The sequence below is a fragment of the Crocodylus siamensis genome, chromosome 7 (genome assembly GCF_052110815.1).
Source record: "Crocodylus siamensis isolate JL-2025a chromosome 7, ASM5211081v1, whole genome shotgun sequence".
In the NCBI taxonomy this organism is placed as follows: Eukaryota; Metazoa; Chordata; order Crocodylia; family Crocodylidae; genus Crocodylus; species Crocodylus siamensis.
Genome location: NC_143401.1, coordinates 23,415,933 through 23,441,014, shown reverse-complemented (window position 1 = coordinate 23,441,014; position 25,082 = coordinate 23,415,933). Strand labels below are relative to the sequence as shown.

General features: G+C 45.8%; 1 protein-coding gene across 4 annotated transcripts in view; it reads left to right on the top strand.

Annotated features, from left to right (window-relative positions):
* The first annotated feature begins 25 nt into the window (after positions 1 to 25).
* The window catches only part of TUBGCP2 (tubulin gamma complex component 2), a 49,825-nt gene continuing 24,768 nt past the window's right edge, over positions 26 to 25,082 (top strand). For 2 of the 4 annotated variants that reach the window (XM_090057799.1, XM_090057796.1), the window contains exons 1-8: positions 44 to 155; positions 732 to 887; positions 3,023 to 3,209; positions 9,094 to 9,222; positions 10,163 to 10,339; positions 12,087 to 12,246; positions 13,934 to 14,141; positions 22,428 to 22,627. In XM_090057799.1, coding sequence (XP_089913925.1) covers positions 3,060 to 3,209; positions 9,094 to 9,222; positions 10,163 to 10,339; positions 12,087 to 12,246; positions 13,934 to 14,141; positions 22,428 to 22,627 — 1,024 coding nt within the window. In that variant the 5' untranslated portion in view covers positions 44 to 155; positions 732 to 887; positions 3,023 to 3,059. Of the gene's footprint in view, positions 156 to 731; positions 888 to 2,066; positions 2,093 to 3,022; positions 3,210 to 9,093; positions 9,223 to 10,162; positions 10,340 to 12,086; positions 12,247 to 13,933; positions 14,142 to 22,427; positions 22,628 to 25,082 lie in introns of those variants that run through there. The other 2 variants (XM_090057797.1, XM_090057798.1) reach the window with 2 other exon arrangements.

Here is a 25,082-nt window from a genome sequence, read left to right as displayed (position 1 = left end):
GCTCCCTGATTGGCTCTAGAGCCTCTGCCGTCATCTCTGTCTCAGCCAATCGAAGCCTGCGCGGCTCGGCCGCGGCGTTGGCCGTCACTGTTTCTTGGCGGCGGGGAGGAGGCGCGGTTCCGTGAGACTGCTCTGGGCTGACCGCGGCCGGGCAGGTGGGTGCTGCCTGTGGGCCGCGGGAGCGCGGCGCTGTCTCTCCTCCCTTCCGCCCTCCTTCCTTCTCGTCAGCCGCGGTGCCCGGGCTTTGGCTGGGGAGCGGCGACAGGCCGGATGCCCACCCGGAGGCAGAGCAGGAAGGGCAGCGGCAGGGCCGGCTTGAGGTGTATGTGAGCAGAGCAGGCGGCAGCTCAAACACCATGTATCTGGGTCCATGCAGGCGGTTTTCCTTAAAGGCTTCTGGGGATAACTGCTCTTATGGTCTGGTTTAGTACCCCCGAGGTGTTGGGGCTTAAAGCCCACTGTGTGGAAATGGGAGGCTCCTCCCTAGCTTGCTCCTGCGACCACATGGCTGAGGGCGAGCAAAACTCAGGGGCCTCAGAACCCCAAGCCTCTGGGCTTGGGCCTGCCAGTAGGACACCCACCAAAAGCCTGGAAATATCTGAAGCTCCTGGTGGGGCTGGAGGATGTTTGCCAGTTGTGTGAGTCAGTCCAAAACCGTAAGTGGCCCTACATTTGAACTTGGTTTGGCTGATTTGGCTTGGAACACAAAACATTTCTTAATTTTTTTAAAGCACCTGTGCAAAGCCCTTGAGCTGCTTGTCTGCTGCTTTTGGTTGTATCGTCCCTCATGGTTTCGGCAAAGCCACTCTGGGCCGGGCTGCGAGCACCTGGGACGTGTTGGACTGGCAGCTGGCAGCAGTCCTTGCTGTGACTTACTCTGCATTGAGGTGATGCTTCCCTTGCTTCTGCTATCCCTGTGTGTCCTGCCCTCCCTAGGTGGGGTCTGATGTTGTTATCAGCTAAAGCAGGGCCTGCCTGGTTTTTTACGGATTCTGTGTTCTTTCCTCTTCCTTTTTCTGGCCCTTTTCTACTTAAGCTATTTACTCACAAGAATTCAAAATAGCTCGTTGTTTTCTGCTATACTGAAACAGGATTTTCCTTTGTACGTTAGTCCCAAATGTGAAATTAACTTCTCTTTTTAAACTTAGTGTTATTTTTCCATACAGATTTACTATTAGTATGTTGGATTCATATAGTAGTTTTTTGCTAATCATTCCCAGTGAAGCTAAAACAAACACAATGTTAAATTAATCTAGTGTACAGTAAGATCTTTCCCAGTAGCCATTAATCTCTCCAAGGCTTCAAGAAAATACATGATACCAATAAGCAGAAACTGCATCCAGCTTGGCTGGCAAGGCTCTGCAGCCCAGAACTACAGTTGTGTTAGCAAAACTGTAAGTGACTTTTGCCAGCACTTGGCAGCTGGCAGAAGATGTGTTGCCCCCTCTCTGCCTTTTGGAGGTTGTCCTGGTGCCTTCCAAGGTTACACATTGTACTCTGACAGCACAGCTGCTGAACTTGATCTGCTCAGAGCTACAAGAAATGTATGGATGTGTGCATCTTTGGTGGGAAACTACTGTCTGGTCCCAGATATTCTGGTTAGCAGAGCCAGACAGAAATCTCCCCTTGGGTTGTCAAAGCTGAGAACATTTGCTGTGATGTTCTAGTTTCTCAAGCCTCTTCTAGACCAGGTTTTGAATGTTGTTCAGGCTCTTAGCATACCTTAGCCTAGACAAGGCTTCTGTCTGCTCATATGAGTTGAGCAGAATGCTAAAGTAGGGACAGGCCTGGCATATCTGAGACTGTTTTCTTCTCTATTATCTAATCTAGGTCTCCATACTATGTTCTTCAGCTTGGTATCTAATAACAACTTGCTTCTTGTTTCCTGCTGTTGAGGTTCTTTGCTTTTCTCCTGTGTTTCTTATTTGTCATGCGCATATGCATTGCTCTGCTGGTCAGTGGCCTTTTTGCCATTCAACTTGTAAACTGGAGAGGACTACATTGGCATCAGTGAGCTCACAAAACATACTTTACATTTATCAGTGTAATTAATGAGAGGCTCTGGCTGTGTCCATCAGATGAGCTAAACATGGTAGGTGGAATAAGCCAAGAAAAAGGGATATTTTCACTTCTGCATACTGTGTCACATTGATTTTGTTAACAGGTTGTCTGTGTGGGGAGATTTCAAAATAGCTGTTCTGCCTTCATCTTTCTGAAGTAGCTCCCTCATGTGGACACTTATTCTGAGATAAGTGGCTTCTGTTTCAGAGTAGCATCCAGAGGAGGGAGTTGTTCTGCAGTGGCTAAGTCTTATACCAGAATATTTATGCCACTTAATTTTCACTGCATAGACAGTTATTGTAAATCAGTTTTTATCATTTAAGTTCACATCTTATTTGGGCATTTGCTGTGAAACAAAAGTAACTATAAGGGACTTGCATATTCTTACACCAAAATAACCATGTATGCAAGCCCTTACCAGCATGCAGAGAAATCTTCAAATCTAGTCTTAACTGAAGAGAGCTTTTATTTAGTACCATGCAAAGTGTTTAAGTGGTTTAGGAACTTAAGGCCTTGTCTACATGTGAGATTATTAAGGAACCTTATGTATTATGCCCAAAGTCCCATTTTCAGAAATGATTAAATACTTGGGAGTCGAAGTCTCATTGAAAGGAAATAGACTTTTAGTCCCTTAAGCATCAAAGTTACTTTGAAAAATGGGACATAGCTTCTTTAGCCAATATAGCTGTACTGGTAGAACTATGCTGGTATTCCCCATTAGTGGAAACACAGTTTAAGAATAGATATGCTAGTATAACTTATTCTAACTATATTTATATCATTTTTGTCAGTTTAGCTATGTCAGTTGTGGGTATGAATTTCCCTATTCTGTCTTCTAATCAATAAAACTATGCTAGCAAAATTTTAATTGTAACCTGTGCCTTAAGCATCTAATCCTTCTTTAAAAATTTGCCCTGACTGATTAGTCAAAATGGTAAGAGGTTCACTTTGTGCTCTACAGCCTTTGCATTTTGAAATTTGTAACCCCAAGTGGAAGCATGAGTGAATTTCGTATTCATCATGATGTCAATGAGCTGCTGAGCCTGTTGCGTGTTCATGGAGGAGAAGGAGCTGAAGTATACATAGACCTTCTGCAAAAGAACAGAACTCCTTATGTTACCACAACTGTCTCTGCACACAGTGCCAAGGTAAGCTAACCTTGACTTGCTCTAGGCCGCAATAATAACTGAAATAAGTCTTAATTAGAGGTTGGTCTTCCGAAAGTTTCTACTCTCACTGAAGTCACTGCAGAAATTTCATTGACTCTAGTAATAGCAGAATCAAGTGTAAAGAAAGAAATTCAAAGCTAAGGACCCATTCAAGTTAGTAGAAGAACAAAGGGTATCCTGCCCTGTTGCTGCTTTGCAGTATGTCTGACAGGAAATGAAGCTGAGGTGAGGCTGGAAATGGGGAGAAAAGGTGATCTGGTCTCAACCTGCAGTAGAAGAGGAAGGAAAAGTAAGATCATATTTCAGGAAGGGAGGGGAGGGGGTTTTGCTTTCTGTTCTCAGAAGATTTGTTCAAATAAGAGGAATTTGCTACAGCAAAGAAATTCATGGCTTGGTATCTGCCGGTGGTTGGATTTTGCCTTTCACTAAAATAAAAAGGGTTCCGATTTTGAGGAATAAAATAAAAACTAGATGTTCTGTCAAAAACATTTAATAAAAATCCAGCTTTTTTCACTTACGCACTTTTGGCATCCTGTAACATGAGGGCAGGCAATTATTTCAGCTGAAGGCCTGCTGAATGAGTTTTGGTGAGCAGCAGACCTAGCAGTAATCTTTCCTCATCTCCCCACAAAACTCTGTCTTGTACTGTGGCTGGAACCTGCTAGCAGTGCAGTAGGTTTCTTGGTGCTTCCCTCAAGTTACTCTACTATTGTGCTATTGCTGTGCAACTAGAATAGCAAAGGGACTTCCTATTTATGGGCTCTTGCTGCTTGCCTATTCCTTTATAGCTAGCCCCACTCTTGACTGCCTGAGCACACTTAACCTATTTTCCTCTCTAAGTAACAGGAGCCATAGGCTCTCTGTTGCATGTCCCATGTGTTTGGGGAGGAGCCTGAAACTTGTGAGGACCAACCAGGTTAAAAGTGGCAGAAAATTGCTTTTTGTATGTGTGTGATGGGGCTTGTTGAAAGTTCAGTCACTGTATCTTAAAGTTCAAGACTTCCCACATGGCATTACATGTGACCAAGGCTCCATTGAACTTTATGCATCTTCTGCTACATGAAACTGTAACGTCAGACATGACACACAGAACTGGAAAGAGCCTCCTGGGTTATTGAACCTCAGTATTTGCATACAGCCATTTACACAAAGATTCTTAAAAATCCCTGCTTTAAACCTTCACACATGACTACAAAGCACAACTAGAAACACTTTACAGCAGGGTAGCCAAACTGCAGCATCTCTGTGTCCTGTGGGAGGCTGGCTGGGGGAAGCACAGGGCAGGGAACTAAAGCAAAGTAAGTGAATGTGCAGGGGAATGGAGTGAAACTCTGGGATGTTGTACATGGTTAAAAATAGAGGATGTAAGAGCACATATCCTGCCATTGCAGTGACAGGTAACTAATTGATTAATATATGTGCTCAGTAGATAATAGGACAATGTCTCATGCAGCAGAGAAAGGCAGAACAACCCAGTGTTGTTGCTAATATGACCAAAGAGGGGGAAAAAAAATCTTTTCTTAGCTCAAATTTGGTGATTGCTGTAAGTCTGAGCAAGTAATAAGACATTCTAGCCAGGAATTTTTGAGTTTTTTTAAGCACGTGGGTATTTGAGAAAGTAACAGCAATTTTGAAATAAAACCACTGTGTGTGCAATAAGTGGAAAAGTGCACAATATCAGGGAACACTTGGGGTGGTGGCAGCATTGAAAATGATCATTGCATGCACAATGGTTTTATTTTGATATTGCCATTACTTTCTGAAATGCCGTCATATGAGCAGAAATGCCAGCACTCCCAATCAGAAATACAGACTGTGCTCCCTGCCTGATCTGCTCCTTTGCTTTGTGCTTTCTGTCTGGTCTGCTCTGTTTTCTGCTGCCTGCCCTATCTGACACTGTTCTTCAAATACAGATTAGAAGAAAGTGTGTGAGTGTGTGCAGGCAGGGAGTGTGTGTGTGTGTTCGTAGGCTGAGTCCTACATGCACACTCCATCATGAACATGCAGCTATATCCCCCTCACACTGCCATACATGCAGACCCCCCACAAGCCCCATCCCTCCCACACCCCACATATCCACACACGTATTCCTCCGTGCTTTCTCACCCCACACCCACACATCCACAACCCCCCACAAACCTATACCCACGCCCCACAATATACAAGAGTAAGACTTCATTTTAAGCTATTGTGTAATCCACTCTATGTGCACTGCACAAATGCATTTAAATCAGGACAAAAATATTTTTTGAAACCAAATTAATGAATGCTGTAGATATTCACTTTTTAGAATATAATTTCTTATTTTTCTGGTTCAGAGTTGGCAAAACCTCTTGCTGAAAGACGTACTTCCGGGGGCAAGGGGAGGGACTTCTGGTGGCAAAGGTCAGGGGTTAGGGGGTGGGACTTTCAGTCGCAAGATGGCGACCAGGGGCGTGGCATCTATCAAGGGGCAGGGCTACCAATGTGGCCCTCGACAGCTTGCCAAAACTTGGTAGGTGGCACTCCACCCAAAATAATTGCCTGCCCCTGGTGTAAGGACATAGACAGGCAAGGTTTTTTGGGTAGATGTGATATTTTTTATTAGATCAACTGAATAGTCGGAAAAAAGTTCTTTGCAAGCTTCTGGGTGCAATCACCCTTCTTAAGGCATGTCTTTGATGTTTTAAGACTGCAGGGTAGCTTGCAAAGGACTTGTTTCCAACTACTCAGTTGGTCTAATAAAAGATATCACATCTACCCAAAGAACATTGCCTAGTTGGGTTTTATTAACCAGAGTGTCACTTGCAAAGCAAGGGAAGTGATTCTTCTGCTCTGTTCAGCAGTGGTAAGGCCTCGCCTGGAGTACTGTGTCCAGTTTTCAAGAAGGATGTGGACAGGTTGGAGAAAGTCTAATGGAAAGCGGCAAAAATGATTAGAGGCCTGGGAAGCATGACTTGCTGAGAAAAGATGAAAGAGCTAAGGTTATTTAGTTTGGAGAAGGGAAGAGTGAAGGAGGGATTTGGTAACAGCTGTCAGATACTTGAAGGGAAGTTACAGAGAGGATGGAATTAGGCTTTTTTTTTTTCCTGTGGCCATAGGGGACAGGATTAGGAATAATGGCCTCAAGATTCAAAGGTGAAATGTAGGTTGGAGATTATAGGAGTAGCTTTCTGATTCTGAGGTTGGTCAAGCATTGACCTATCACCTGGACAAGGGAGAAGAGATTGATGTCATATATCTTGACTTCAAAAAAGCTTTTGATCTGGTATCCCATGATCACCTCTTGGCCAAACTGCCCAGTTGTGGCCTTGGCTCCACCACGATCCGCTGGCTGGGAAATTGGCTCTGTGTTTGGACCCAGAGGGTTGTGATTGATGGCAGTCACTCATCGTGGTGCCCTGTGACCAGTGGGGTCCCTCAAGGCTCTGTCCTGGGACCCATACTGTTCAACATCTTCATTAACGATGTGGACATTGGAGTCAGGAGTGGACTGGCCAAGTTCGCCGATGACACCAAACTTTGGGGCAAAGCATCCACGCCAGAAGATAGGCGGGTGATCCAGGCTGACCTGGACAAGCTCAGCAAATGGGCAGACGAGAACCTGATGGTGTTTAACACCGAAAAATGCAAGGTTCTCCACCTTGGGAGGAAAAACCTGCAGCACCCTTATAGGCTCGGCAGTGCTACGTTGGTTAGCACTACAGAAGAAAGAGACTTGGGGGTCATCATTGACCACAAGATGAACATGAGCCTCCAATGCGATGCTGCAGCTAGTAAAGCAACCAAAATGCTGGCGTGCATCCATAGATGCTTCTCGAGGAAATCCCGGGACGTCATTCTCCCCTTGTACTCGGCCTTGGTGAGGCCGCAGCTGGAGTACTGCGTCCAGTTTTGGGCTCCACAATTCAAAAAGGATGTGGAGAAGCTTGAGAGAGTCCAGAGGAGAGCCACGCGCATGATCAGAGGTCAGGAAAACAGATCTTACGATGACAGGCTGAGAGCCACGGGACTCTTTAGCCTGGAAAAGCGCAGGCTCAGGGGTGATCTGATGGCCACCTATAAGTTTATCGGGGTGACCACCAGGATCTGGGGGAACGTCTGTTCACCAGAGCGCGCCAAGGGATGACGAGGTCGAACGGTCACAAACTCCTGCAAGACCGTTTCAGGCTGGACATAAGGAAGAATTTCTTTACTGTCCGAGCCCCCAAGGTCTGGAACAGTCTGCCAGCGGAGGTGGTTCAAGCACCTACATTGAACACCTTCAAGAGTAAATTGGATGCTTATCTTGCTGGGATCCTATGACCCCAGCTGACTTCCTGCCCTTTGGGCAGGGGGCTGGACTCGATGATCTCCCGAGGTCCCTTCCAGCCCTGATGTCTATGAAATCTATGAAACAGGCTGTTTCAGAAGGTTCAGACAGGTTGGAGAAAGTCTAATGGAGAGCAGCAAAAATGATTAGAGGCCTGGGAAGCATGACTTGCTGAGAAAAGATGAAAGAGCTAAGGTTATTTAGTTTGGAGAAGGGAAGAGTGAAGGAGGGATTTGGTAACAGCTGTCAAATACTTGTGGAATCTCCATTCTTGGACGTTTTCGGGGGCAATTTAGACAGACACTTGCCTAGAATGGTTTATTTAGGGGTATACCTACTTTGAGCAGGGGGCTGAATTAAATGAACTCATGAGGTCCCTCCACAGATGCATCATGAGCAGGTCCAAAGAGGTGATCCTCCCCCTCTATGCGGCACTGGTCAGGCCGCAGCTGGAGTACTGCATCCAGTTCTGGGCGCTGCACTTCAGGAGGGATGTGGACAACATTGAGAGGGTCCAAAGGAGGGCCACTCACATGATCCGGGGGCAGCAAGGCAGACCCTACCAGGAGAGACTACGGAACCTGAACTGAGAGGGGATCCGGTGTCCGTCTATAAACTTACCAAGGGGGACCAGCAGGGAATGGGAGAGACCCTGTTCCCCCGAGCACTACCAGGAGTAACTAGGAATAATGGCTGTAAGTTGGCTGAGAGTAGATTCAGGCTGGACATCAGGAGCACTACTTCACAGTCAGGGCAGCTAGGATCTGGAACCAACTTCCAAGGGAAGTGGTGCTCGCTCCTACCCTGGGGGTCTTCAAAAGAAAGCTAGATAATTACCTTGCTGGGGTTGTTTGACCCCAGCATTCTTTCCAGCCCATGGCGGGGGTCAGACTTGATGATCTGCTCATGTCCCTTCTGACCCTACCAACTATGAAACCCTGTGATGCTAAAATCCACAGCCTTAGCTGTGGCTGATATCTGATGCTTCAGAGAAGGATGGAAAGAGAGAAAACCCAAGTAGCATGCATGAAGGAAAAAAGTATTTTATACTCTATAGTTAAATAGATCCTGCTCATGCTTGTGTAAGAGAAAGAAAGAACAAAATAGCTTTTGGCCTAAGGAAAGCCAGCAATCTAAGTTCTCACATCTGAGCAGTAATTGATCTCTGCATTTCACAGTTATGCTCTTGAGGAAGGTTTCATAACCCTGTCATTCCTCCACTGAGAGAAACTGGAATGGAACCCAAATTTCTTATGTGGTCCTAAGTGTCATTAACTTAGCCACAATGCCTTTTAGAAGGTATATGCGAGTTCTTGGCAGTTTTTGGTTACTTGTACATCTGAGTTTTGGTGCAGTGCTATGATTACATGCTGGTTTTTCTGTAGACTGAGTTTGAATGGTCTTTGCAAAGTTTACTCCCCAAGAATTAAGTTATTTACAGATACCCTGGTTGAGATCTGATATTTCTTTTTTTTTTTTCTTTTAAAAAGTGTTGATGTGAAACTTTTCCCCCCTCTAAAATCATAGGAGTTAATGCTTAAATTTGCATTATTAAAATGTGGTGATTTACAGGTTAAGATAGCAGAATTTTCTCGAACTCCTGAAGACTTTTTAAAGAAATATGATGAGTTGAAATCCAAAAATACAAGAAATCTAGATTCTTTGGTGTATCTCCTATCAAAACTCACAGAAGACAAAGAGGTATTGTTTATTTCCACGTTACCATGGGCTTGAGCTAGAGTACTTGGTCATAGCAGCAGTAACTATACTGATAGAGCATCCTCTTACAACACTGTTCAAAAAAATGTCTGAACCAACGTACTTGCACTCTGTATTATCCCTTGGTAATATATGTACTAGTTAAGATTGTGAGGGCAGGCATTTCTCCCATTATCTTCACGTACTCATAATTTCTAGGGAATTTCTCTTTATTTTTTTAGAATAAATTATTCAAGACATTTTGACTTAAATGAAGTTGTAAAAACATTCCATTTATGCTCTGAGAAGATATTAATGTGTCTCTTTTGAATGATTGTAAAATTGAAACAATAAGAAAGTTTTAACTATGTTTAAATTGCTCTGAAGTGCTTAAGCACTTGAGTGTAGGGTTTTTTGTGAAGAGAAAATTAAGAATAAAAATTAAACGCTTGCATATCTCTGCATCGAGCAATTTGTATTGCAAGTCTTAATTATTCTTGTTTTAAATATTGCTCTTGGAGCAGTTATTTGCACATTACAAGTTCCATGCTGCTGGAATTCATGATGGATACAGCTTTTCACTGGACACCATATACATTTAGGTTTTTTAAAATGAGTTAAAATATGTTCTGCATTTTCAATTATCTGACAATTGTCATCTTACAGTCTCATTTTTAAAATGTTTTTCATTATTCCGATTTGAAAAATTCACAAGTGCTGCCCCCCTTTCTGCCTTATTCCCTAGTCACTTTATCAGAGTAACAATACTCTGAAGAAAATGCTGTCAGGCACAAAGTAAACTCACAGGAAAATAATTCACTCCCCAGCCCCACTGGAAATCTGTTACCCTTTTAAGGGGTTACTTGTAACAATAACAGGTGAAAAGATTTAGGCAGTTGACCCTACTTTCAGATATATTCTTTCTGCTGTTATGTGCTTACAGACACTCCAGTATTTGCAGCAGAATGCTAAGGAGCGGGCAGATCTTGCAGCAAATGCCACTGCTGGTAGCAGCAGCAGCTTCATCATTCCAGCAACCACTTCCAAGATCTCTATGCAGGAGCTTGAAGAGTTACGCAGACAGCTTGGGAGTATGGCCACCAACTCTAGTGTACAGCAGGTATTTTCCTTTCCCTGGGCTAAGGACACAAGACTACCCTCACATTTATGTACTGTGGGGCTTTCATCACTTGCCTTTTGCTGTCTTGCAGCATATCTGACAAGAAGAGTGGTTATTCTAAATTTACTTTAAGCTATGCTACTGTGTACTACATTAAATCCCTGTGTGAACACTTCCATTTGGAATTCAAGTAAATTTAATTCAATTTTGTTTAATTCATTACCAAAGTGAAGTAAGTTGGATCCTTCCTTATTTGAATTAAGCTAAACCAAATAAAGCCAAATCTAATTCTGAATGAAAGGGCATTAACAGACATTGGGGGGAAAATGCACTCCACTGGAAGCAGCAGCACGTTATTTTAACTGAGCTCTGCAGTGTTTGTAGAGACTGAGCACTTTAGTTGGGCTTTTTGGTGCTTTTAGCTAAAGCTGATTCAATCAGCAATTAGATAAACATGCCTAAAAAGCCCCACTAAAGCTCCTGTTCTCTACAGCCGTTGGGAAAGCTGAGTGCAACTAATGCGCTGCCTCTTTTGGGTATGCACTGGGGTCGGTGCAGGAGCATGCCAAGTTTAAAGGAAGTGCCAGTTTTCTTTGTTTCCATGTCTGCAAGCAGCCTAAGTGTCTACACAAGGGTTTACTGCACTTTGTTTCACTATCAGGTTGTATCCTCATTTTATTTGGTTTAATTTTCAAAAGTGTTCCCACATGTAAAGGCACATCTACAAGCCTCAGGAATACAGAAATCCAGAATCAGAGCTCATACTGTGCCCTCAAACTACTCAACACTTAATATGTAGTGCAAGCTCCTTTCCTGGTGTCCTTGCACTATAGCAAAGTCAGAAGTCACAATGTGCTTTCTTATTGGAGTTGTTAGTGGCCACTAAGCCAGTGCATATGCTAGGGGTTTCTGAGATTGTTCACTGTTGAATAGTGCCATATGTTTACCAGTCTTAGGGGAGCCGTTCATTTGAATAGAAAATGCCATGAATTACCTACAGTATGCAGTTCAGATGTTGAGTATTTGTAAATTAACAACTTATTCTTTTCACAATGTAGAAGGTGGGGTTTCTTTATGTATTATGTTGCAGATCTCAACTCTGTGAATTTGTAACTAGTGAAAAATAACGTTTTAAATAATCAGCTTGTTGGGAACACTGGGCAAACCTACTTAAAATGACAAAGTTCAACAATATCTTAAGTGGTATTAGCTGATCTCACTTAGTTGTGAAAGGAAACCTGCCTTTCTGTCTGTTCTCTTAACTGAGCCATAGAGCTGATGAGTGTGAGAGAAAAATCAGGCTATTGTTTTTTTACTCAGGGAAAATAATACGCTTCTACAATTCTAAAAACAGCCCTGCAGTCCAGTCACCAACAATAAAAGCAGTAGCAGGAGAGTATACAATCCTACATGATATTTCTGAAAAGTCAATTCTCCAAGCCTTTTCCTTGGATTGCTTAGTTTGAGAATTGTATTTGATGCCTGGCTTGAAATGCTAAGGCAGGGGCGGGCAATTATTTTGGGTGGAGGGCTGCTTACTGAGTTTTGGCAAACCATTGAGGGCTGCATGACAGGCAGCCAGGGGCAGATAAATATTAATTTTCTAAATTTTGAGGAGGCCCCGTGGACTAGATAGAATGGCCTGGCAGGCCACATCTGGCCTGCGGGCCGCATTTTGTCCACCCCTGTGCTAAGGCATAAAAAGCATTTTGAGCCTTTAAAGAAATTTCTGTTTCCTTGCTGGCAGCCTCTGGAGCTTACACGAAAGATCCTTCGAGACAAGCAAAACAAGAAGAATTCTGGACAGCCTATTCCAGTATTTCCAGCCTGGGTATATGAGCGACCTGCACTCATTGGGGATTTCTTAATTGGCTCCAGTTTAGGCACTGACACAACATTGCCTATAGGTATGTGTCACAGGGGCAAAATTGATTTGAGCATTTTTACAATACATTTGTTCTACAACAGTCTTAAAATTTTACTGCATATTCTTGATTGGGAAATGTCTGAGTTCTAAGTAACTCCGTAATGGAAGAAACTGAGTCAGAGACGAGCTCTAAACCTTTGTTTATTCATATTTATCAGTGAATTGAGCCCTAAAACTTGATGGGATACTACAGATGGATTGGTATGATAACACAGTGAGTTTGACGAAAAATTATTAAACGTGTTCTAGTATCCATTCATAAGGTATTTCAAACCATTGAGAAATGTGTTGAAAGGAGGTATTATTGTTTGAGTTATGTATTCTGCAACACAAGTGTAATAGGCATTTATTAGTAGAAGGGCTGAGGTCATGTGTAGGAGATGCGTTTTTCAAATCAGGGGGAAAAAATCTTTTATTACTTCAGCTTTTTTTCCCTTTATTGCTATTGTTTCCTTATAACCTTCCTATAGGAAGGTCATGCCAATCTATGCAGCCAGAGCATTTGGAATACTGTCATTGCACCCATAGCAGTAAGGGAACCAGCCTCTACTTATGTCTGTGTTAAATCTTCAGAGCTAGTTGTGACTAGCAATGGATTGTGTATGTATTTTCTGTGGATTTGTTGAAATGTCATTTATTTGTTCTGACCCTTACTCCCCCTCCCCCAAAAAACAGGGTTGAAGTGTTGCTCTTGCCCTGTGTAATGCTTTGCATTTCATGTCTTAGCGGTTGTGATTTGTGCAGTGTTCATGGTAAATTTCAAAATACTTTGATAATCTGCTTTTGCAAAAAGGTTTGGTTACATCGGTCTGAGAGACTGTCCCAAGATGATATGTTTGGATGGTCCTACTTTGTGTCAAAAACTCGCACAAAGACTTGGCTTAAACAGGGGCTTGTAGCAGAGACCTACCTTGTTTGGCTCTGACCCAGATTGGTGTCTCAGTTTCATTTCTGCTTGCGGGAGTAACTTGGCCTTCCAGTTAAATTACAGTCCAAAGAAAACCCAGATTTTTTTAATGCCATACTGCTGGACATTCCTCACAGTGTCTTAGCTTTTTTCAAAAGGAAAATCTGAATCTTGTACTCTTGTGACCTCTATGTTCCATCTGAACATGGAGGTTGAAACTGGCATAGGTGAGGCTGAGCCCCAACTTCCAAGAACAGGGACTGTCAATTTTCTAAATCATCTTATAAAGAACCAAAAAGGATTCTACATTTAATTGTTTGGCATTGGTCTCTTTTGGGTGAGTTCCATTTAGTTCTCCAGAATTGATGTATGGTTGCTTCGCACTGCAGTATTCCATTTTGGTTTGTTACATTAGAGGGGTTTTGTGGCACTTGGCGTTTTTTCTTCTGTGTTTGAAATATTTCAACTCTATGGGGAAAAATATGACAAGAACTGGACCTTTCCAGGCCCAGTGCAGTTAAATTAGTATCTGTGATCCAGATGGGAAGGTCAGAGAAGCAAAACAAATGTAAACTTGTTCTTCTGCTCTCCTGGCCTTGGATGTCAGGTGAGTCCTTATGTCTTCATTTTATGTATATGAATATATATGCACTAAAAGCAGGCAGGCAAGAAGCCCACCTGCCAAATAAATGGAGTGGCACCAAGAATAGCTCTGTAATGTGTTCATATATTTTAATTTTTGTCTTCTGTTATCAAACAGGCACGTTGCCATTAGCGTCTCAAGAGTCCATGATTGTGGAGGACTTGCTCTATGTTTTAATTGGTGTGGATGGAAGACATATCACAGCACAGCCTCTTATAGGCCGACAGAATCGAGCTTTCTTAGTGGACCCCAATTTGGACATGTCAGTTAAAGAACTGGTGACCAGGATTCTTCCTGTAGCTGCAAGTTACTCCACTGTGACCAGGTACCAGATTCTCATTTGTTTTTTCTGTAACAGGATAAATCTATCTGCCTGTGAGGGTCTGGTGCACAGCTTGGAGTGACAAAATCTGCATTTATGATGTGCAGCTGTTGGTTTTTTGTTTTTTTTTTTGAGACTGCTGCATAGTTTAGAAACTGCCCAAGTTGAAACCCATAGTAGATTTCATAGATCTAGGGTCAGAAAGGACCTATTAGATCACCAAGTCCAACCCCCTGCTCTGGGCAGGGAAGAGCGCTGGGGTCAAGTAACCCCAGCCAAGTGCTTGTCTAATCTCTTTTTGAACACCTCCAAGGTAGGGGAAATCACCACCTCCCTTGGAAGCCCATTCCATATTTTGGCAACCCTTACCATTAAAGAATTTCTTCCTGATGTCCGATCTAAATCTATTTTCTTTCAGTTTATGGCTGTCATTTCCTAGTAACCTTGAGGGACACCCTGATAAACAGTATTCCCTGCTGACCCCCCCCTCCCCCCGATGAGTCTATAGACAGCCACAAGATCACCACTCAGCCTTCTCCTGTGGAGGCTGAAGAGATTCAGGTCTCTTGATCTGTCTTCATAGAATCTTACCTGCAGGCCCTCAACCATATGAGAAGCCCTCCTCTGAACCCTTTCCAAGTTATCCACATCCCTCTTGAAGTGCAGTGCCCAAAAATGATGCAGTACTCCAGCTGTGGCTTCACCAGTGCCACATAGAAGGGAACTATCATCTCCCTACACCTCATGATGCATCTACTAATGCAAGACAGTGTGCAGCTTCCCTTACTTATTACCTTGTCACATTAGCGACTCATATATTCATTTTTGTGTAGACTATGACTCCGGGATCCCTTTCTGCTGCTGTGCTACTTAGAATGGTACTTCCCGGTGTATAAGTGTATTAGTGATTCTTTCTCCCCAGGTACAGCACTTTGCACTTATCTTTGTTAAATTGCATCCTATTCTGATCCGCCTACTTCCCCAGACTATCTAAATCCATCTGAATTCACTCCCTACCCTCTAGCGTATTTACTGTACCCCATAGTTTGGTGTTGTCTGTGAATTTGGACAGAGTGCTTTCTACACCCTTGTCCAAATCACTGTTGAAGATATTGGACAGTACTGGTCCAAGGACAGAGCCTCGGGGAACACCACTGTCCACACCTCTCCAGGTAGAAACTGACCCATCCACAACCACTCTCTGGGTACATCCCCTAAGCCAGTTTTCCACCCACCTGGCTGTGAAAAATCCACCTTTAGAAACCCATTAGAATTAATCTAATATTATAAAAGCCTTTGTCTGTCTATAACACTTTATTCGCACTCTGGTTGCCCCAGCAGCCAATGGACACGTGGCAGAGTGTTGCCATGACAGCAGGGACTGAGGGGCTGGAGCGGGGAGGGGGGCAAGGCCAGTTTCCTGCTGGCCTGGTTTCCCTTGCCCCCCCCCCCCCCGGCCTGCTCCTTTGGAGGCAGGGGGGATGAAGGGGACCGGAGTGCTGCCATGGCAGAGGGGGGTAGACAAGGCCAGAGGCACTTGCCTTGCGACCCCTTCCCCCCCCCCCCCCGAGTTCTTTGGAGGCAGTGGGGGTGCAGGGTACTGGCTGCACAGTGCTGGCCTCACCTCACCCCACACAGTGGAGTACCATAACAGTGGGGACTGGGGCTGGAATTGGGGGGGTGATGCCAGTGCTGCTGGCCTCATGCCACCCCCCCTGCTCCTTGGAGCCAGGGGCCAGAGCACAGTGCCCCCCCCCCCCCGCCACAATAACAGCTGGTGGGGAGGGGTAGGCATCAGGGAAGAGGGAAGGGAGGGCAGGTGACTGGTGGAAGGGGAGGGTGAGTGACGAGTAGCTGTGCCCCGGCATGACCACTGCTACTACAACTGCTGTCACAGGCCCTGGCCCAAAGAGGGGAGAGGGAGAACAGCCCCAGCCTCGTCCCAAAACCAAATGCATACAAACCTGCCAAGGAAGACTCCTTGCAGTGTAATAGTATTTATATTTACAATACTGGCATGTGCAGTGGCAATGCACATATTATAGCAACTCTTGGGGTGCTCCTCTTTTATACAGAAAAGGTGGAGTAGTTACCTACAGGTAGGGTGGCCATCGTAAGTTGAGGACTTTTCTTGCCTTTTTCTGTCTTAACATTGGGGTGGGCACTACCAAGCCCGTCTGATGCATATTTTTCAATGACCCAAAGCTGTTCCTGCTTGCTAGTCAGGAAGAGTGGCCAGCAGGATAGAGAAGACTGTTTACCCTATTTCTTGAGGGTCAGGTGATTTATTTAAGAAGGGGGCTCCCAAAATTAATTGCTCAGTGAAGCACCCCTGTGGCTGTAAATGAGATTGAGGAATGCTAATACCCGTAGCTAATACAATTAAGCTAAGTTGTCATTATAAAGATGAATTTTTCCTTTAGAGCAGGGGCGGGCAACTATTTTGGGTGGAGGGCCGCTTACCCAGTTTTGGCAGGCTGTGGAGGGCTGCATGGGTAGCCCTGCCCTGCTCCCTGGTCACCATCTTGGGACCAATGTCCCAGGGCCAGCACCAGTGTGGCCCAGATGAGAGCGCAGGTTGGCAGGAGTCTGTGGAGCCGGGCTGGCCAGCAGGGAGAGGGGGGAGCTGGCTTGGCTTCATAGAGCCCCTGCTGGCTCAGACCCTATACCCCTGCTGCCCTGCTCTGGGCCCTGCCGGCGCTGGTCTTGGGGCACCGGTGCGGGCCCCATGGTACAGGTGGGGGGCAGTACACAGCCCTGACCCCCTGCTTGCCAGCAGGCAAGTAGCTGGTGCTGAGCACAGGGAAAAGCGGCCCCTCGCCCACCCCATGACTTGTACTCCCTGCTGCAGCTGCTCGCAGCCCATGCGGGGCTGTCCGGAGCAGGCACAGGCAGCCCCACATGGGCTGCAAGTGGCTGAAGTGTGAGGTACTGGCCATGCGGCGAGCAAGGGGCCACTTGGCACCAGCTTGTAACCTGCCCCCACTGACAGCCTGGCAGTGGGGCTGGGCTACAAGGTGGTGCTGAGCGCAGGGGGGAGGGGGGAAGCAGCCCCTTGCCTGCCCCATGCCCAGTGCCCCATGCTGCAGCCGCTTGCAGCTGTCCTGGGGCTGCCTGTGCCTGCTCCGGATAGCCCCGTGTGGGCTGCAAGCACCTGCAGCAGGGAGTGCCGGCCATGGGGTGGGTGAGGGGCCGCTTTTCTCCGTGCAGGGAAGGAGCCCAGGGAAAAGCTGAGCACGGGGTGTGGAAAAGCGTCCCCTCCCCTGCTCCATGGTTGGTGCTCCCTGCTGCAGCTGCTTGCAGCCTGCAAGGCTGTCGGGCACAGGCAGCCCCACGTGGGCTGCAAGCAGCTGCAGCACGGGGCACCAGCTGTGGGATGGGGAAGGGGCCATTTTCAACCTGTCTAGTCCCAGCACTTTTTAAGAACTTGTTCTTCCTTATGTCCCATATCTGGCACAAGAGGGAAATCAGAGAACCAGGTTGTTACCCTTGTTCCCCAACTCCTAAAGGTTACCTTTAACCCTTAGGCATTATTACAGCTTTCTGTGTAAAATGTCCTGACCAGTGGCTTCTTAGTAGCCATCTGATGGTTGTTCGTGCTTCCTAGTACAGGCAGTCCTCCCACTTGTGATTTTCAGGAACCAATTGTGTCCTAAGTCGAAACATTGTAACTTGGAACCAATTTTCTCATAAGAAACAATGTTATAAATGGGGGATTGGTTCCTGAACCAAGGCCCGATACCCTGTTTTCACCAAAAATAACCCAGAATTTTGTACTCAATCATAGATGAGTAATATAGCTACATTAATGTATTTATATTGTAAATAGCAATCATAGTGATTTGGAAGGACTTCTTTGAGGTGACTTTGCTGGACTTTTTGTAAGGCTCTCGGTTGGACTTTTTGAAGGGTTCTTGGCTGGAGTCTTCTCAGGAGTTTTGGCTGCAGGTTTTTCTGGAGTTTTGGCTGCTTTTTTAAAGAAAGTGTCCAAGGAAGTTTGGACGGATGGTCTCCAGGGAGATGAGCAATGTAGCAAACTTGTTTGGTGGCATGGCGTTGCATCAGATTAAGTGTTCTAATCTGAAACTGATGTCATAAAGTTGAACAGGGTAAGTGCAAAACATTGTAAGTCAAGGACTGTATGTAACTAACATTCAAGTAGCTATTCGTAGTTTCATAGTAGATAGGGGTCAGAAGGGACCTAAACAGATCATCTAGTCTGACCCCGTGCCACTGGCCAGAGCACACGCTGGGATCACATGACCCCAGACAAGTGTTCATCCAACCTCTTTTTGAATTTACCCAAGGTAGGAGCGAGGACCACTTCCCTAGGAAGTTGGTTCCAGATCCTAGCCACACTAACAGTGAAATAGTGCCTCCTAATTTCTAACCTGAACCTATTCTCCAGCAGCTTCTGGCCATTGTTCTTTGTCACCCCAGATGCTGCTGGGGGGAATAGGACCCTTCCTATTTGCTGCTGATCTCCCCTAACGAGTTTGTAGGCAGCCACCAAATCCCCCCTCAGCCTCCGTTTGCTGAGGTTGAACAGGTTTAGGTCCCTCAGCCTCTCCTCATAGGGCCTGCCTTGTTGCCCTCCAACCAAGCGGGTGGCCCTCCTCTGAACCCTCTCAAAGCAGGCCACATCCTTCTTAAAGTGCGATGCCCAGAACTGGACGCAGTATTCCAATTAAGGCTGGACCCATGTCGCGTAGAGGGGGAGTATCACCTCTCTGGACCAGCTTGAGATGCATCTTTGGATGCACAAGGTGCGGTTGGCTTTGCTGGCTGCGGTCTGGCATTGACGGCTCATGTTCATCTTGGAGTCAGTAATGACTCCAAGATCCCTTTCCGCCTCTGTGCTCTTAAGGGGGGAACTCCTCAGCTTGTATGTATGCTGTGGATTCCTTCTCCCCAGGTGCAGCACCCTGCATTTATCTACAATGAAGCCCATCCTATTACCATCTGCCCATTTCTGTAGTCTGTCTAAATCTAATTGGAGCCTCTCTCTCCTTGAGCGTGCCTACCTCGCTCCACATCTGGGTATCAGCAGCAAACTTGGACAGTGTGTTTTCCACTCCCTCGTCCAAGTCGCTGATGAAGATGTTGAACAGTGTAGGCCCCAGGGCTGAGCCCTTGGGGATCCCACTATTCACATCCCACCAGGTTGAGTACAACCCGTCCACCACCACTCTCTGGGTGCCCCATCAGCCAATCTTTGACCCATCCAACTGTGTAGGCATCAATGCCACAGTTGCTCAATTTATTAATGAGAATGGGGTGAGAGACAGTGTCAAAGGCCTTCTTAAATTCCAGAAAGACTACGTCCACGGTGACACCATCATCCTGGGATTTAGTTACCTGGTCATAAAAGGCCATCAGGTTGGTCCAGGCAGGACCTGCCTTTGATGAACCCATGCTGATTTCCCCTGGGCATGATCTCCCCTGCTGGATCCTTCACAGATGTGATCCTTGATAATTTTTTCAAGGATTTTCCCCAAGACCGATGTGACGCTTATGGACCTATAGTTTCCTGGGTCCTCCTTTCTCCATTTCTTATAAATGGGGACCACATTAGCTAGTTTCCAATATCTGGGCTATTCACTTATACATAATCCGTTCACTTAGGGGACCAGTCCAATATATCATATTTTATCACTTTACACTTACCGTTGCAATGCAGTTTTTAATGATGGTCCGGGGTGTAACTTCATTTTACAGGGAGTACATTCCTGAAGGGTTCTAAAGTCTAAAATGTAAAATACAAAATGCCATGGTAAAGTTGAGACAGATGAAATATAAAAATGCACTGTGAGGAAGTAAGGATCAAAGGCTACTGGAGACAGTAACCTAACTGGAGTTAGGTTAGCACCAGGATATATTTGCAGTCTTTGAAGTGGATATTTTAGTTCTTTTGTTTTCTTTAGTGACACTTAGCTCAATTGATATGTAGATGTAGTTTGTAGGTTTCTCCTACAGAAAGCCACTTCAGCTTTCTGGCTTGCTCTGAGCCTTGCCACACCCATGCAATGAGTCTGCTAGATCTCTGCCAATACTAAGACGGAGAAAGAAATGCACAAAATGGGGGGTGCAGGCAAGAAGGGGCTTCTTGTTACAGGAACAGTGCTTAGATGAGGCCAGCACTGCAGTTTGAATTGTTTGCTATCTGAACGTTCCTCTGAGCTCTGACTAGAGGGATTGAGATGAATGGTTAACTACTTGGTACTCCCTTTAGTCTGGTCACTGAGGGAATTGAGTATATATGGTTTTGGACCCTCCGATCTCTGTCTAGGCATTTTTTTTAAATTGAACCAACATCTGGGTTTTTGCTCTGTTTTGCTGCTAGGAGTGGGGAGAGGGTGTTTGGAGGTAGGGTGCGTACACATGTGGAGAGCACACAGCTAGACAGGGTGGTGGGAGCAGTCTTGGCAGCTGGAAAGGATGTGGATGAATTGGAGAGATTCTAGCAGAGGGGAACAAAAATGGTGAAGAGGCTGGGGCACATGACTTCTGAGAACAGGCTGAGGGAACTGGGCTTACGTAGTCAAAAGAAGAGGAGACTGATAGATGATTTAATAGCAGCTTTCAGCTACCTGAAGTGGGGTTCAAGAGAGGATGGGACTAGACTGTTCTTGATGATGGCAGTTGACTGAACACAGAGCAACAGTCTTAAGCTGCAGAAAGGGAAGTTTAGGTTAGATCTTAGGAAGAATGTTCTCACTTGGAGGGTAGTAAAACACTGGGACATGTTACCCAGAGAGGTGGTGGAATCTCCTTCCTTGGAGGTTTTTAAGACCTGGCTAGACAAAACTTTGGCTGAGATGATCTAGCTGGGGCTGGTCCTGCTTTGAGCAGCAAGTTGGACCAGATGACCTCCTGAGATTCTTTCCAACCCTAATTTTCTATGATTTCTAAGTCTGTGGGGGTTGGAGGGCCAGGGCTTGGGGACTGTCTGGGGGGAGGGGGGAGATGGGTGTGTGAGGAGGATGGGTGTCTGCTGGTGCAGGGGGATGCTGTCTAGATGGTGGGATGTGCCAGGGCAGGCAGGGTGGTGGGGGAACCTGCTCCTCCAGGAGAGGAAGGGGACAGGGAGCACTTTGAGGACAGCAGGGAGCTCCGTGGCCAGGCCAGCAGCACAGGGACCAGTGCCCTTACTCTTGGGTCTGGGCTGGCCAGGAGACGATGCCTGTGGGGAGTGTGGCCAAGCCACCTGCAACAGCGCTGGATCCCCAGCTGAGGCGGGGGGTGGGGAGGTGTTCCACAAGCATCCCCTCTTTCCTCCTGTCCACCCCAGGGCTGGATTCATTCCGCTGCCACCTGCACGAGTTGGAGTCAATGCATTTCGGCTCAGTCAGGACAGGGGCTGCTGGGGGGGCCCTTCTAGCAGGGCTTGGGGAGAGCAGGAGCCTGAGAGTCAGGAGTGAGGGGCAGCAGCAGGGACGGGGGAGCTGCAGGTTGGGAGTGAAGGACACTAACAAGGCCAGGGGGCTGTGGGTATGGAGTGAAGTATCCCCCTGACAGGTGTCCTTTTTTTTGGAACTGGTAGCCCTAGATAGGTTGTTCACATGTCTAGGGTCCTAAGTGATTCAAATGTGTCAAACTTGCTCCACCTTTAACACTTATTCATTTAGGGATAAAATTGGGCCGGGGGGTGGGGGGGAGAGTTATGGCATTTAAATCATTCTCCGCTAGTTCACACAACAATTGGAATGTACCAGCTGCTGCCTTTTTGAACAAAGGGCTCAGTTTGAGCAGCATGTTTCTGCACAACATGCTTCTGCTTCCTGGGGCCTCTTTGGTTGTTGCCTTAATTACTGTTAAGGTAACAACCTGCCAGCTAGAATTGGAAGCTTGTGTCATTAGCAGTTTACTAGCCTACCAAATGTCTTTTCCTAAGTTAGAGATTGGGGAAATAAGGAAGCTAAAGGGAGACATTTTCCTTGAAATTGAAAAAAATTCTCTGAATATTTTTACTTACTGTTTTTTTGCAAATAACCCTGTAGGTTTTTGTAACTGGGATCAGAGGAAAACAAGCCTAGAGGTATTTTTACTTTGTTTCATATGGAATCAGGAGAGGGGAAAACTAAAAACGTTGGTTATTTTAAATGCTGAAAACTGCCAGGCAGACTCAAGCTACAGGGGCACTGAATATTTTTCCTTGAAACATACACCTGCCTTGAATTAAAGCAGACAGTGTGCCATCTAGCTTGCTGCTTTCTCTTCATGTTTCTGTACTGTCCTGTAAATATAGTTGCTGCCTTTGCAAACAGTATTTTATTCTGCTTCTCCCAGGTTTATTGAAGAGAAATCTTCCTTTGAATATGGACAAGTAAATCATGCCTTGGCAGCAGCAATGAGAACCCTCATCAAAGAGTACATGATCCTTATCACCCAGCTGGAACATCTCCAAAGACAAGGCCTTCTGTCACTACAGAAATTGTGGTTTTATATCCAGCCTACAATGAGGACCATGGAGATTCTTGCTTCTCTTGGTAAATATGCCATACTGTCTAACTGTTGTTAGAGGTGCACCAATAAAGATTTTTTGGGCCGATATCGATGGCTGATTATTAACAAGCCATATCAGCTGATACCGATTCCATATGCATCCCGGCAGCTTGGAGAGCAGTGTCCGACTGGTAAGTCTGTGGGGGAAATGGGGCAAGGGAAGGGAAGGGGCAGGGGGGTGCAGATTGAGGCTCCCACAGTGAAGGGAGGGGGTGGGGTGGGGCTTGGGGCTGAGCTTGGTGCTGCTCAGCTGGTGTGGGGCAGGGCGCGGGATGGAGCTGTGAGCGGCTTGTGTGGTGGAGGGGGAGGAGGCAGGGGTGGCTCCTGCTGCTGGCGCGTGCTGGGGGAGGCACAGAGGGACAATTGTCCCCCCGATTTGTGTGCAGGGTGAGGGTGAACTGCGGCTGTGAGCTGGAACTGGGAGCAGCGTGGGGCTCTTCTTGGCAGGGGGGTTGCATATGGGGCTAGCAGTAGCAGGGCTGGGGTGGGAGGGGAGGGGAGAGGAGTTGCGTAGTGGACTGTGGCCATGCCAGAATTCACCATAGCCCCCCTCCCCAACCGGCCCTCCCAGCACCCCACCACCTGCCCCGTGTGTAGCTCCAGCCCAGCCCCCCAGCTCTAGGAAGATCCCAGTGCTGCTTCCGACCCTAGCTCACAGCAGCAGCCCCACGCACAGATCCAGGGGGTACATGCCCCACCTTCCTGCCCTGGGGTGCGCCAACAGCAGGAGTGGCCTCCTCACCCCCCTTCACCGTGCCTCCAGACAAGCTGCTTGCAGCTCTGTCTTGTGCCCTGTCCCAACTGGGCAGCACCTACCTCTGCCCCACAACAACCCTCCCCTCCTTCCCCTTGGCCCTTTTTTCCCCACAGACTTACCAGCTGGACACTGCTGTCCAAGCTGCCGGGCTGTGCACATGCATGCAGCATTTATCAGTGACATTACTGGCCACATCAGCCAAAAAAGCTGATTGCTGATGTCAGTTTTGCTTTTATTAGTGCTGATACCTCCAATTGCTTACTTCTGGTGTGCTTGGCGTGTGGTTCCAAAAATGATATTCATGTTACATATCACAGTCTGCTTCTGTGCAGTATGAGCTTTAAAGAAGATTTTAACTGCCAAAACTCTAATTTTGAGACTCCAGCAGAGGAAGTAACAGTAATTATTTAATTATGTTCATGCTAATAACTTAATCTGTCACTGGCTTTGGTAATGATACTTTTTTAAGGCTAAGTCAAACTTTTCATTTTGGGAGTTTTAAACTTCTTTTAATCTAATAAAAAGTTTTCTGACAAAACAAAGATTTGTTCTTTACTGTCTCTGAATATTGGGTGGGGGAGCTCTGCAGCTTCAGATAGACACTTATTGTCTTAATGCAGTCAATTCCTGACATTCTCCTGTTTCTAGAATGCTGAGACTAACATACTAAATTCAGGTCCCATTGCTCTGAAATATGCGGTGGTATTGTATTCATCCTTCTGTGCTTCATAACCCAAACATTTGTCCCAAAGTTCAGTACAATTTTTTTTTCTTTTTTTTTTCTTTATTTAAAATAAAAACCATTGCTAGCATAGCTGCACCATGCTAGCAAGTTTGGTAGTATAGTTCTTCCTTTCAGGCACATTTCTTAGCTCCCTATGCAAATTAATATATTTGATTTTTTTTTTTCACGCTTCTGGCTAATCGTGGTTTGCACTTGCCCAGCCTCTTTAATCAAACATAGCTATTATCCATATTTTATTTTTGGCCTAGCTAAATGTATACATACAAAGTGATTTGGATGAGAAGCTCTATGTACTTACTAATGTAAAAGGTAAGCCTCTAGCACTTCAGAGAACTAGGTTCTCTGCCTGGTTTCATAACTAACTTCTTATGTAACCATTAGCAAGTCACTTAAGCATGTTACTCCTCAGTTACCCATCTGGAGAACATACCTGTGTACATTTCTCATAGGCCTGAGAAACATTTTGAATTCTGATCCTGCAACTGCTTGTGTGTGCACTTGGGACTTTGGGAGTGATTTTTTCTTTTTTATTTCCTTGGCTCATTTAATTTCCTTTCAGGTCACTTTTAAGGATTAGTAGCCAGCTGGTATGTCTCTCTCCTTAGCCGAGAACCACCCAGTAGGAGTGGGCGCTTCTTTTGAAAGTGAGGGACATGTTGCATTCTTTTCAACAACTTAGTTAAGAACCCAAACTCCTAACCTAAAAGCTACTGTTTAATCAACTTTTTAACCCTTTCCATAGCAAGATGCTTGGGTGAATTGTCAAGAGTTTTCTTTCAGAAGCCTTTTGTCTATTTAAGCCGTGATAACCTACCAAAATGACTAACTGGGTTTTGTGAGAGAAGGAAGAATTTTTGTGGGTGAGGTCTTTTTATTGGACCAATCGCATGGACCATGCAGTTGGTCCAGTAAAAGATACCACCCACAAGAATTCTTC